We start from the raw sequence: 12,414 nt of genomic DNA on the forward strand, positions 1-12,414 counted from the left end.
TGTAGCCCACATTTTGCTTATCCATTCATCTGTCAATGGATACTTCAGTTGTTTCCACCTTTGGCTGCTGTGAATGCTGCTGCTAAGAACACCCCTGGACAGGTAAGACCCAAGCTTTTCAGCACATATCTCCGAGGTCAAAGCATGTCCAATATATTATGTTTAAGGCACGGACAAATGTAAGGCAGCTAGAAGTGAGTTTCCCTTTAGAAGTTTTTTTTTATAATTTTAATTTATTATTTTTCTTATTGATTTTTTAGAGAGAGTAAAAGGAGGGGAGAGAGAGGGATAGAGGGAGGGAGGGAGGGAGGGAGAGAGAGAGAAATGGGAGAAAGACACATCAATTGATTGCCTCGCACACACACCTGGACTAGGGCCAGGGATCGAACCTGCAACCCAAGTACCTGCCGTTGACCAGGAATCGAACCTGCCACCCTTTGGTGCTGGCCAGGGACCCTTTAGAAGTTTTAATTTAACACATGCACACCAAACTAAGTGGCTAAAGGTTTGGGTGAATTGTCAGCTTCTAGAGAGCTCGGTGGGCCTGCCTGCCCATGTCAAGGCACAGCACAGGGCCTGGGATAACCAGAACCGACTGTTCCAGCTCTGGTGGGACTAGGCTGGCTTACTCAGGGCGGGTTTCTCATACAGAGGTCTGTGATGAGAAAAAAACTTGCCAGCCATGTGCAGGTTCAGAAGAGGCCAAGTCAGTCCTTCACAATGGCCTCTTCTGATCTACAGGAGCTAAGTCAGTGCCATGGAGCACTGGTCCTGAGGCCTGGGCATGCACTTGGCATAGACAGGGGGCACCAGCCTTCCCAACCTCCATCCCAAGGCACAGGTGGTCCCAGGAAGCCACTCACCTAGCTCTAGGGTGGCGTCCTGGGGGATCTGAGGCTTGTACTGACTCCAAGAAGAATCTGTGACAGGTTATAGTCACAGAGTAACCGCCAGCTGGACCAAAGCTAGGGCAATCCCACATCCCGGTTTGCCCTGCTGTCCAGGGCATTTGTTTTTAGTGCCCCCAGTTATTCTCAAAAGTGTCCCCACTAGCCATCTACTGCACAGCAAATTACCCGAAATCTTAGTGGCTTGAAGCAATAAACTTTTATCTCTCCCATAGGTCCCATGAGGTAGGAATTTGGGTGTGGTTCAACTGGTTGAGGATCTCTTATGAGGTCAAGTCAAGGTGCTGACTGGGGCTGCTGCCATGGAAGGCTCGCCTGAGGGGAGGGTCTGTTGTCAAGGTGACTCCCTCACAGGCTGGCTGCGGGTGGGAGGTCTCAGGTCCTCTCCACTGTGGGCCTCTCCACAGCGCTGCTTGAGTGGCCTCTCAACATGGCAGCTAGCTTCCTTCAGAGCAAGGGATCCGAGAGAGAGAGAGAGAGAGAGAGAGATAGAGAGAGAGAGAGAGAGAGAGAGAGAGAGAGAGAGACACCAGGCAGCAGCTATCCTTTAATGCCCTTGCCTCAAAGACTAGGAAGTCTCGCTTCTGTCACCATCTACCAGTTAGAAGAAAGTCAGCAATGCAGACTTCACTTAAAGGCAAGGGAGCGCCAGCTTTTGAAGGGAACAGTGTCAAAGAATTTGGGATATTTAAAAACTACCAGTTACTAAAAAAATAGGGCATGTGTGGTATTGATACAGGACAAAATCAGAGAGGACAGGAGTCAGATCAAGGAACATTCACAATGCCAGGTAAGGCAAACAAATCAGGAGCATGGCACAGTCTGAGAAGGACTTTGAGCAAGGCGAGCCGTGGTCAGGGGTTCAGAGTGAACCCTGACACCCCCCGGGTTGGGCCCCAGGTGACAGATGGTGAAGGCAATGATGGCTCCCGAAGCGGTCTCCTCCAGCCGGGCGGGCCCCTGGAGCGCTCATCCTCCAGCTTTGGCAGAGAGCACAGCTTTTTTTCTCACAGGACAGAAACTCCGTTTGTGTTTCTCCTCGGGCTCTGCACATAGCAGGTGCGTGCTGCAGGGTTTCCACATGAACAAAACACACCTGTTTGCACCAACCCCATGCTGGGGTCAAGGTGGGCCCCAAGTCATAGTCACTCCGCATACAGCTTTCTCTTTCTAGCCTCCAGACCTTTGCTAGAGCAGCGGTCGCCAACCTTTCGGACCTCACGGACCACCAGTGGTGCGTGTACCACCGGTTGGGGACCGCTGTGCTAGAGGACTCTGTGCTAAATACTTGCACTGCTCTGGAGGCAGACACTTCGGAGACCTGCAGGACTGGTGTGTCTGTGGGCATGTGCTTACTGCACACCAACCTTGGGAACTTTCAACTTCCTGCACCTAATACATTTCAGGATAATGATCTTGAATCCCACCTTCCCCTTCCTTGCTGTGGGGAGCGCAGCTATGGCCTCTTGGCTACATCTCTGTTGAGTGAACCTTGGGGAAGGTGTGCCCAAACTCGCGTGCTGTTAGGCCTGGCCTAGCGGCCATCAAGACATGTTCTACAATCAGACTTTCTGGGTTAGAACCCTAGTTCTGCCACTTCTGTGTGTCCTGGGGCACTCAAGTTCCTCGGTTTCCTCATCTGTAAAAGGGGGACAATCCAGCCAACTTGAGTGGTCATTATTGCTTTTATTGTATACTTATTATTCCCAGTTTTGCCTTACAGTAGGGGTGGGGAACCTTTTTTCTGCCAAGGGCCACTTGGATATTTTTAACATAATTTGTGGGCTGCACAAAATTATCAACTTAAAAACTAGCCTGCTAGCCTGGCCGGTATGGCTCAGTGGTTGAGCACCAACCTATGAACCAGAAGGTAACGGTTTAATTCCCAGTAAGGGCATATGCCCGGGTTGCAGGCTCGATCTCTAGTAGGAGATGTGCAAGAGGCAGCCAGTCAATGATTCTCTCTCATCATTGATGTTTCTATCTCACTCTCCCTCTCCCTTCCTCTCTGAAATCAATAAAAAAAATATTTTTTAATTAGCCTGCTATATCTGGTCAAACATTTGGTTAACTCACCCCTAATGCCTCGGCAGGGCCAGACCAAATGATTTCACGGGGTTTATAATGGCCTTTGGGCCGAACATTCCCCACCCCTGCGAGTCCCAGAAGGATGGCACTAGCCCCCACCTCCAGGTGGCCAAAACGGTCTCTATGATGGTCTCACTCCCTGTGCATGTGATTGGTGCAGGAACGCTCATGTGACCCAGTCTGATCAGCGAGATGAGGAAGTCTGTGCAGGAGCAGGGCATGTTCCTGGGAAGGTTTTCTCAGAGACACCTTGAGACAACAGCCCTTTCCCTCCACTAGGTTTTCTCCCGACTGCCCATAGGCCTGGGGCTGCCCCGGCTGTCCCACAGGGAGCCACACTGTCAAGCCAAGAATAGCCAAATAGAAAGACAGGAAGACCTGGGTCCTTGATGACAGCATCAAGCCTTGAAGTTACCTAGAACAGCCTGACTTATAACCTATCATACAAAGTTCAAGCTTCTTATTGTCAAGGCCAGCTAAGTAATAGCTTTTTGTTATTTGCAGCCCAAGGCATCCTGCTGATATTCTACAGTGGGTCACATTTCATCTTCAGATTAAGCCCTTTATACCAGAGCTTGAAGAGTCTGAGCTCAGCTGTGCACTCAGGGAGGACTTCCTGGAGGCAGTGGGGCTAAAGTGGAATCTAAAAGAATGAACAGGTGACAAAGGTGGTAGGACAAAGAGTAACATTCCAGGCAGACAGAAAAGGACATGAGACACTGTAGGATGGGTGGGTCTGCATGGCTGGAAGCCTGAGAGATGAGGCTGGAGAGAAAGGTGGGTTGGGCTGCAATGGACCTTCCATGAGGCTACAGAGCCTCAATTGATCACAAGGATGGAGGAGCAGCTCTGTGGACAACCTTGATTTTGCTCACCCAGGGTCCTGCCATCCAGCTTTGTGCCTAGACTAAGTGCACTCAGCTGGCCTCTGCCCCTTATTCTGATCATACCCAGATGCTGTCCTGAGTTGGGGCAAAGAGCTGGGGCAAGGGCGCTGGGGTTTGCTTCTCTCTAGGTGTGACTCTGTCTGCCATGCTTCTCCCAACCCCCAGGGCACTCGTAAGAGACTCTGGCTGAAATCTGGGTCACTCTGTGCACGAGTGGGACATCCATCAAACGGGCAGCTACTAAATGCCTACAAAGCAGTGTGCTCAGCACAGCGGAGAGAGGACCCGGTTCAAACCCCAATTCTGTTTCTTTCCAGTGGTCTGACCTTGAGCAAGGCACTTTCCTTCTCCAAACCCAGTGTCTTTACCTGTTTATGATAGATGGTAAAATCAATGACGGTTCTATTATATCTGGTACTGGGGGGCGTGGTGGTGGTGGTGGAGATAAAAAGATGCAAAAAAACTTCCTGGGCATAAAGTTTATAATCTAGGTGGAAGAATAAGACAACTAAACAATATGCTCTTGTGGACAAACGTTGAGAAGTGATGCAAGGTTACGCAGAGGGAGCATCTGAGCTGGGCTATCAGGAAGTAGAAAATCCAGATGGGAGGTGACGAGGGGCAAACATTCCTGCTGTAAGACAAGGCCCACAAAGGCGGGCAGAAGGGATACAGAAAGCCCGCAGGTGCCGCTCCGTGCTCCTAAGGCCTTGGGAACAGTACGCTGCACACAGAAGGGCTGGCCATACTAGTAACCGTTGTGTATGGCATCATTTGCACGCTGCAATAGCAAACCTCTGAGCTTAAGTCCGAAAGATGCAGATTCAAGTCCTGGCTCTACCACTTACTGTGTGACCTTGAGCAAGTCACTTCACCTTTGAGCCTCAGAGTACTTTGCAAAACAGGTGTAAAACCTAACTCACAGAGTTGTACCAGGGTATAGTCAGCGTCTGGGACCAGGATCCACTTTCCTACCTAGCTAATTCCTATTTTAAAGCCCGAAGATCCAGTGCTACCTCCAGTAGGAAAGCCTACATGCCTCCCTTGGGCAGCCCCTCAACAACCCTTACCCTAATACCACCCCCTCTTCCCCGATTCCCTGCTGTATTGTGATCACTTCTGTTTATCTCTCCCACCAGGCGCTGGGATTCAAAGAGGGGAGGATAGGGTACTTCAGTATCTCCGGGATCCAGCTGCAGCCCCACACTGAGTGGGTATCTAGCAGCGCCATACTTCTCCCCAAGCCTCCACTCAGGGAGGTACCAGAGGGAGGCAGTGGCGAAGTGTGCTGGGGGTGGAGGGAAGGGGTTTTCAGGAAAGTTTCAGAGTGATATCACTAGATCTTGAGGACTGAGTAGGAATTTACTGGGGAAGGGGTTCCAGACAGAGATGGAAGTACTAAAGCACAGAGGTGTGAAGGGAAGGATAAAGTAAACCGTGAGTCACCAGGGTGTTTGCCAGAGAGGATTGGTTAAAGAGGATTCTGGATCCAGATCTGGAAAGGCTTCAAATGCCAGAGCAAGGAGTCGACCCTATAAGGGAGTGATTGAAAACTTGTAAACAGGCAGCACAGAGACCCTGGGGGCCGGGGTGGGAGAGGGTGGGGGAGAGAGAGGTAGAGCAGGAGGATGCTGTACTAGTTTGGGGTGAACTTAGGTTGGGGGTGGGATGGGGAAAAGGACAGGGCTATCTATGGGCCAGCACTTGGCTTTAGGCACTGAGGGGAAAAAAAAATCAAAAGAGGACCAAAAATTCTACCTGGATGACCAATTATTGAGAATAGCTTAAACAATATACCCACACTCCACTACACCTTATCCTTGCTAAACAGCCAACTTCCACAATCACTCCATACTCCACACAGAGAAGCTCCCTGGAAACTATCCGGCCAAGTGGTGCTACCTTCATTACAGAGGAACAAAGTGAGAGCCAGAGAAGGAATGGGACCCTGTGTCCTCCACGCAGGCAGTGAAGGTGCTGACAACAACCCGAAGACAGGGTCCTGGCCCCCGGAGCATCAGGAAGCAGCTTTCAGCCATTTGACAAATGAACTCGACACCTTTTAGAGTCGGACCCTGGAGACATGGAGATGACCTTTGACCTCTGAGTCATCTTGAGACTGGCCTGGTCACCTGGGCCTTGGACCAGCTGCCTCCTGCAGAGAGGGAGAAGTGGGACCTGCTGAGGGGTAGGTTTTTCATGGTTAGAAAGGTTGGCAGGGGCTCACCCCCAGGGCATGCCTATCTCTGAGTCCTCCAAAGTGGACCCTGGGGTGAGGCTGGAAAAGGGCCAGTCCCTCTACAAAGGGAAAGGGGCAGTGGCTCCTATTTGGCCTTTCTAATAAGCCCTCCGATGCCCCCTCCTCCTGGCACCCAGGCCCTGCACAGCCGCAGCCTGAGTCATCAGCCCAGTTTGAATGGGAGCCGAGAAATCAGCCAGGGGGCTGCCTGGGGCTGAGGGCCAAGGGTTGGAAAAACAAGGCGGCTTTCTCTTACTCCAGCCTTGGAACTCAAGGCAGGGTAGGGGGTGGGGGGCAGAGGGCAGGTAGCTGCAGGATGGTGGGTGTCAGCAGCCAGAGGGGCTGTGAGGGTGGGGGTGGAAGGGGAGATTCAGAATCTGAGCTGTGGACTTTTGTTTTCAAATGACCTGTTTAATAATTACCTTGGCAATCAAAGGAACCAGGGCCCAGCAAAGAAAAAGATTTCAACCCTCCATACCCCACGGAGCAGGCAGAGAAGAAAGTAAACAAGATGCCACTGGCAGATAGATCTCCTTCCATCTGGCAAACAATGGCCGGACTGAGCTCCCCGCTCAGACACACACATTAAAGTGAGATTTCCAGGCAAGAACTTTACCAGGGAGATAAGAGGCTCGGATTGAATCATTTCCCTGCAACCCCAGAGCTCCACTGAGCTCAGTGCCCAAGGGGGCAGCTGAGGGGGTCTGTCATTTTAACGTTAACCTTGACCTGTAATTTATTCATTCATTTTGCAGGGAGGGCGACCAACCTCCGCCTCAGCCTCTGAAAAAAAACCCAACCAGCAACAACTTCATCCCTCTGAATAGTCACAATGGTTGGCAAACAAGAGATTTAAGTTACAGAGGCTCACACTCCAATGGGGCTCAGGCTCCTTAAAAAAACACAAAACAAAAAACCACACACACACACCCTAATCCAAGCACCCACCGGGGCTCACAAAGTCAGACCTGACCTGGCACGGGGAACATCCAACTTGTTTTTTTTTTCAACCTCCCAAGGCCCTTCAACTATTTTTCCCCCTGCAGCATCCAAGCCCAGCCTCAAGGCAGAGCCATAAACATGCCTGCTCCTCCCCCTTCCACGGTTCGGCACAACACCCCCTCCCACCTCCCGGACCCCAAGGATGAAGAACCACCGCGGCCGTCACCGCAGCCCCTCTCTGGCCCTCTCCCAGCCCCCCGCACCGTCAGCAGCCCTTGCAGCACCTTGAGATAAAACACCCACTAATGATTTTATGATTTTCTGCTCCGGGTAGCCGCGCTCAGCAGAATCCCTCCCCGCCGCCCTGGCGACGGGGGCCGGCCCAACCGAGGGATTGGGGGATGGGGGTGGTAGTTTGTTTTTTCCACCGCCGCGTCCCCACACCTGTTTTTCATTCATTCATTCGTTCGCTCATTCATTCAGGGATTCGTCACTGCAGCCTCCCCGGCCCTCGGGATCTCGGGGAGGGATTGGGAGGGAGAGGGCTGAGATGGGGGAGAAAGCGGTGGGGGTGCATCTGGGGGGGGGGGTCGGGGTGGAAGGAACCCCGTTTGAGGGCAGATCGGGTGGCTTTGTCCAAAGCCAGGCTAGCGGCGGGGCGGGGGTGCTCCCCGGGCTCGAAGTTGTTTTCCGAGCGGCGGCGGCGAGGACAGCCGCCCGGGTGCGCCTCTTTGTCTCTCTCCGCCGGCGCCGCGTCCCCGCACGCTCACCTGGTCTTGGAGGACAGGAAGGCAAGTTTGATCAGGCCGTAGGTGAAGAGCGGGAGACTCTCCTTGGCGACGCTGGCAACTTGCAGCCGGTGCTCCAGGATGTGGAGTTCCATCGTCCGCCCGCGCTCCGCGGCGGCTCATCCGCGGGGGGCGAGCCGCGGCCCCCGCCCCCTGCGCACCCAGCCGGCACCGAGCGCCGCGGGCGGGCGGCCCGGGGACCAGGAGCTCGGCGGCGGGCGGGCCCGAGCGGACAAAGGAGAGGCCCGCCAAGCCGCGAGGGGCGGCGGGCGGCGGGCGGCGGGCGAGGGCGGCAGCGCTGGCGGAGCGGCGGCGCACGGCGCCCGGCGCGGGGAGCAGCTGGTGTTCGCTGTAACAAACAACTTGCCACTCAAACGCCGGCCCGCTGGGCATGCGCGGCCGGGCGGGGCGTGCCGGGACTTGTAGTCGCGCGCTGCCCGGCGCTGCCCGCCGCTGATGTCAGGGGCTGCTGGGCGGCCGCGCGAGGGGTCGGCCGGGTGTAGGGGAAATGCACGAGCGCGACCTCCCCCGGGCCCGCCGGGTAGGCAGAGGGCAGAAATGGGGGCTTTCGAGCCAACCTGAGCCTACTACGTGCCAGCTCGGCCGCTCTGCGCTCGGCACTGGACGCGCTGGGGTCAAAGCGAGTAGCCAACGCCGCTGCAGCGCTGGAGGAGGCCCGCGTCTGGGAGGGGAGAGATTTGGAGAAACCAGTCATTACCGTGCAGAGAAGCAAAACAGAGATGGGTGCTGGGGACACAGATGGGGCCGAGGGGTTGAAAGGGCTTTTTTATTTTATTTATTTATTTATTTTTTTTTGGAGAAGGGACATCCAGGCTGGGTTCCGAAGGATGAATGGAAGCTCGCCGAGGAGGGGGGCGGGGGCTTGCGGGGATGGAAGCCAGGGGCCTTCCAGGCAGAAGGAACGGCGTGTCCAAACGCACAGAAGCGTGAAAGCCTCCACCGTGCTGTGTTTGGTTTTGTTGGAGCGGAAAATGTGAGGGAGGAGAAGCAAAGATAAGGCAGGCCCAGTCACCGGGAGTCCGGTCGAGAGGGGTTATGTGTGCAGAGCTAAGGAGGGGGCCGTTTATCCCGCGGGAGGGGGGCTGATGGGGACGTCCCCTGGAAGGCCGAATGGGGGCAAAGTCTGAAATACATTCGAAAGGCTTCCCACCTCAGGGCCAATGTGCCAGTGACCATAACCCTCAATGGTTCCCCTTCATGGCTGAGCGATTTTGAAATTTTCTAGGTTAAAGTGACCGGTGCTTTGCCGCTTGGCAGAGTAATTTGGTGATGTGATAGGCAAGCTGGGAGTCTCTTTTTGAGGGAAGCTCTGGCGGTCCTCTTTCACACCCTCAGCCCTTCTCTGTTAGGTAGAAGCGTATTAGGCTCCCTAATTTCCACAAGAAGGTGTGAAGCCTGCATGCTGATCTTACAGCCTGCTGGTCCCCTTCCTGTTTTATTGTCATTCGAGAATTTATTACCCTCTAATAAAGAATATATTTACTTTTTATTTTTCTGTCTTCCTGTTCTAGAATCTCAACTCTATTAAGGCAATGGCTTTGGTCTGTTCCTTGCGGTATTCCCGGTGCCTGCAATGTGACTGGCATGTGCGAGACACGAATTCAATATTTATGGAATAAATGCATACATCTGTTCCTTTGGAATCTAGAAGTCACAACAAGAAATGCACTCAGGGGCCAGTCAAGTGGCATAAGTGTGTGAAGCAGTCGGCTATCAGTCAGAAATGGTACAGGGGAAGGGAGGCCAGCCTGAAGGCATAAATTCAAATTTTAAATCAACAACCAACAGGTGAAACCAAACAAGGCTAAAGGCAGGAATCAGCCAGTTTTCTGACTTCTGCTCTGGATGGCAGAAATCTGTAGGCCATGACCCCTGAGTGCATGGTGAAATTAACTTAGCAGGCTATGAATTCATTAAAAAATAATTAAATAGAGCCAAAACCGGTTTGGCTCAGTGGATAGAGCGTCGGCCTACGGACTGAAGGGTCCCAGGTTCGATCCCGGTCAGGGGCATGTACCTGGGTTGCGGGCACATCCCCAGTGGGAGATGTGCAGGAGGCGGCTGATCGATGTTTCTCTCTCGTCGATGTTTCTGGCTCTCTATCTCTCTCCCTTCCTCTCTGTAAAACATCAATAACATATATTTAAAAAAAAAAAATTAAATAGGGAATGGCACATAGTAAAGTTACCATTATCATTTCTATGTTTCCAAACACTTTCATCTGGCTATGTATGTACATGTGTGCATGTATGCAGGTGTGTGTGTCTGTGTGCACTGGATCTTGATGTAAAGGTATTCCTTACTGTGGGTCTTGGTCAAATACATTTGAAAACACTGTGGGCTTTCCATTTAATCAAGCCAGACCAGCATCAAGTTTACAAATTTAGGCCATTTTGATTGACTTGTACAATTGCTTTTGTATTTGAAGTTGTAATTGGTGTTTAAGGTTTTTGTAAAACTGACTGCTGAAATTAATGTTGAGAAGTTAAAGAAACTGGCCTCGGGGTTGCCAAATCCAGAGGATGGTTTCAAGCTGGGACTAGGGTGAGACATTCACTCTCAAAGTCATGCAAGTGCTGGCTTGGCACTTTCCCGGTGGAATTCATTCTCTCTTGATTCCTTAGCACTGCACTCTTCTCTGGTATTCTGGGTTCCACCTTTAGTTTCTTCTCTGCCCAATCCTAAAATCAGTGGAGGCCCACCTGGTGTTCTTTTTGTAGAGTATTTTTTTTTTAAATATATTTTATTGATTTTTTACAGAGAAGAAGGGAGAGGGATAGAGAGTTAGAAACACCGATGAGAGAGAAACATCGATCAGCTGCCTCCTGCACACTCCCCACCAGGAATGTGCCCGCAACCAAGGTACATGCCCTTGGCCGGAATCGAACCTGGGACTCTTCAGTCCACAGGCCGACGCTCTATCCACTGAGCCAAACCGGTTAGGGCTGTAGTGTATTTTTGCAGTAATAGCTGCTAGAGAATCATGCCTCCTGGTAAGTGGTCATGTGATTTCTTTGGCGAATGAGATATTAGCAAATGTGCTTGCTAAGTCCTGTGAATTGGGACTGCCCACTTAGAATGTTCCCCTGAGACCATCATCCTGTAGAGAAGCCCAGATGAAAGACCACATGGAGAGGGGTCCAAGTGTCCCAGACGTTCCAGTTGAGCCCAGCTCCCTGCTGACAGTTGGCACCAACTACCAGACATGTAAGTGAGACCATCTTGGACCCTCCAACTCAGTGTTTAGCATGCAGCCATACAAGTGAGCCAGGTAAAACCAGAAGATCTACCCAGCCAATCTATAGAAACATGAAAAATAATAAATCATCGTTTTTAGGCACTAAGATTAGGAGTGGTTTATTACACAGTAGTAAATAGCTGATATATACGCTCACTCAATGGGTGAACCCAGTCTCTGGCTTCTAATATGTTGATGGCCCCCAAATTGATAGTTCCAGCTTAGAACATATTCCTTTGGCTTATGTTCCAGCTTATAACACATTAGGGCCAGGAGACTGCAGTGGGCACAAGAGTGGGTCTCAGCCCATCCTCTGCCCCCTCGCCTGGCCCCTCCCGCTGTGCCGCCCCCCCCCCCCCCGCCCCGTCTGCGGCAGTCCTGCTCCTGCTGCCATGGCTCCCACGAGCTGATGGCGCCGGCCCGCTCTCACCCGCTGATGGCACGGAGCGATTGGGGCTGGCTCCAGCAGCGGGTGCGAGTGGCAGCTGCTCCCCTGATCGCTCCTCAGGAGCAGGGGGAGGTGGAGAAGCCCTGAGGGGTGATCGGGGCCAGCAGCCACCCGCTCACACCAATTTTCAGTAACCACCAGAGGCTTGCCTGGATGATAGCCACTGGAGCCCTGCCTTGGTCTGCGCCCCTGCTCACCTGCTCCACCATCCTGCAGTGGCCAATGCCCGCCATGTTTTGTGCTTTGCCGCCTGCTGCCAACACCCGCCATGGTCCGCACGCGTCCCCCTGGTGGTCAGTGCATGTTGTAGTGACCGGTTGTTCGGTTGTTTGGTTGTTCCACCATTCGGTCTATTTGCATATTCAGGTTTTATATCTATATCTATATCTATATCTATATCTATATCTATATCTATATCTATATCTATATCTATATCTATATCTATATCATCTATATCTATATCTATATCTATATTCCTGTGGCCTATTCCTATGTTAAATAATTCACATATTTAACTTCCTAGTGGTTAGCTACATCCACCTAAATGTTCACAGGCGTGGCCAACCCAACCTGTTTAAATCTTACCTCCTCATCTAGACCACCTCAGACCATCAACTCTTCCTCCTGTAATCTCTGTCTTGGTTAGCAACACCATCCCCAGTCCCTCAATTTACCAACCTGGTATGGCACACTGAATTTTCCAAGATGCCTGCAACAAGATCTTCTATTCTATACGCTCTTCTCCTCCCCCACAATATTCAGAGTCACCCCACTAGGAAGTGGGTCTATGTTTCCTCCCCTTGAATCTGAGCAGGCCGGTGACTACAGAGGAAATGACCCCATCTGACTTCTTAA

General features: G+C 52.1%; 1 protein-coding gene across 2 annotated transcripts in view; it reads right to left on the reverse strand.

Moving 5' to 3' along the window:
* Positions 1-8,185, reverse strand: part of CASTOR2 (cytosolic arginine sensor for mTORC1 subunit 2) — a 51,091-nt gene extending 42,906 nt beyond the window's left edge. Inside the window, exon 1 of one of the 2 annotated variants that reach the window (XM_036308972.1) lies at positions 7,835-8,185. In XM_036308972.1, the coding sequence (XP_036164865.1) occupies positions 7,835-7,947 (113 nt within the window). In that variant the 5' untranslated portion in view covers positions 7,948-8,185. The remainder of the gene's footprint in view (positions 1-7,834) is intronic. The other variant, XM_036308971.1, reaches the window with a different exon arrangement.
* Between the last annotated feature and the right edge of the window lie 4,229 nt (positions 8,186-12,414).

Source organism: Myotis myotis, unplaced genomic scaffold (genome assembly GCF_014108235.1).
Source record: "Myotis myotis isolate mMyoMyo1 unplaced genomic scaffold, mMyoMyo1.p scaffold_m19_p_5, whole genome shotgun sequence".
Taxonomy (NCBI): Eukaryota; Metazoa; Chordata; class Mammalia; order Chiroptera; family Vespertilionidae; genus Myotis; species Myotis myotis.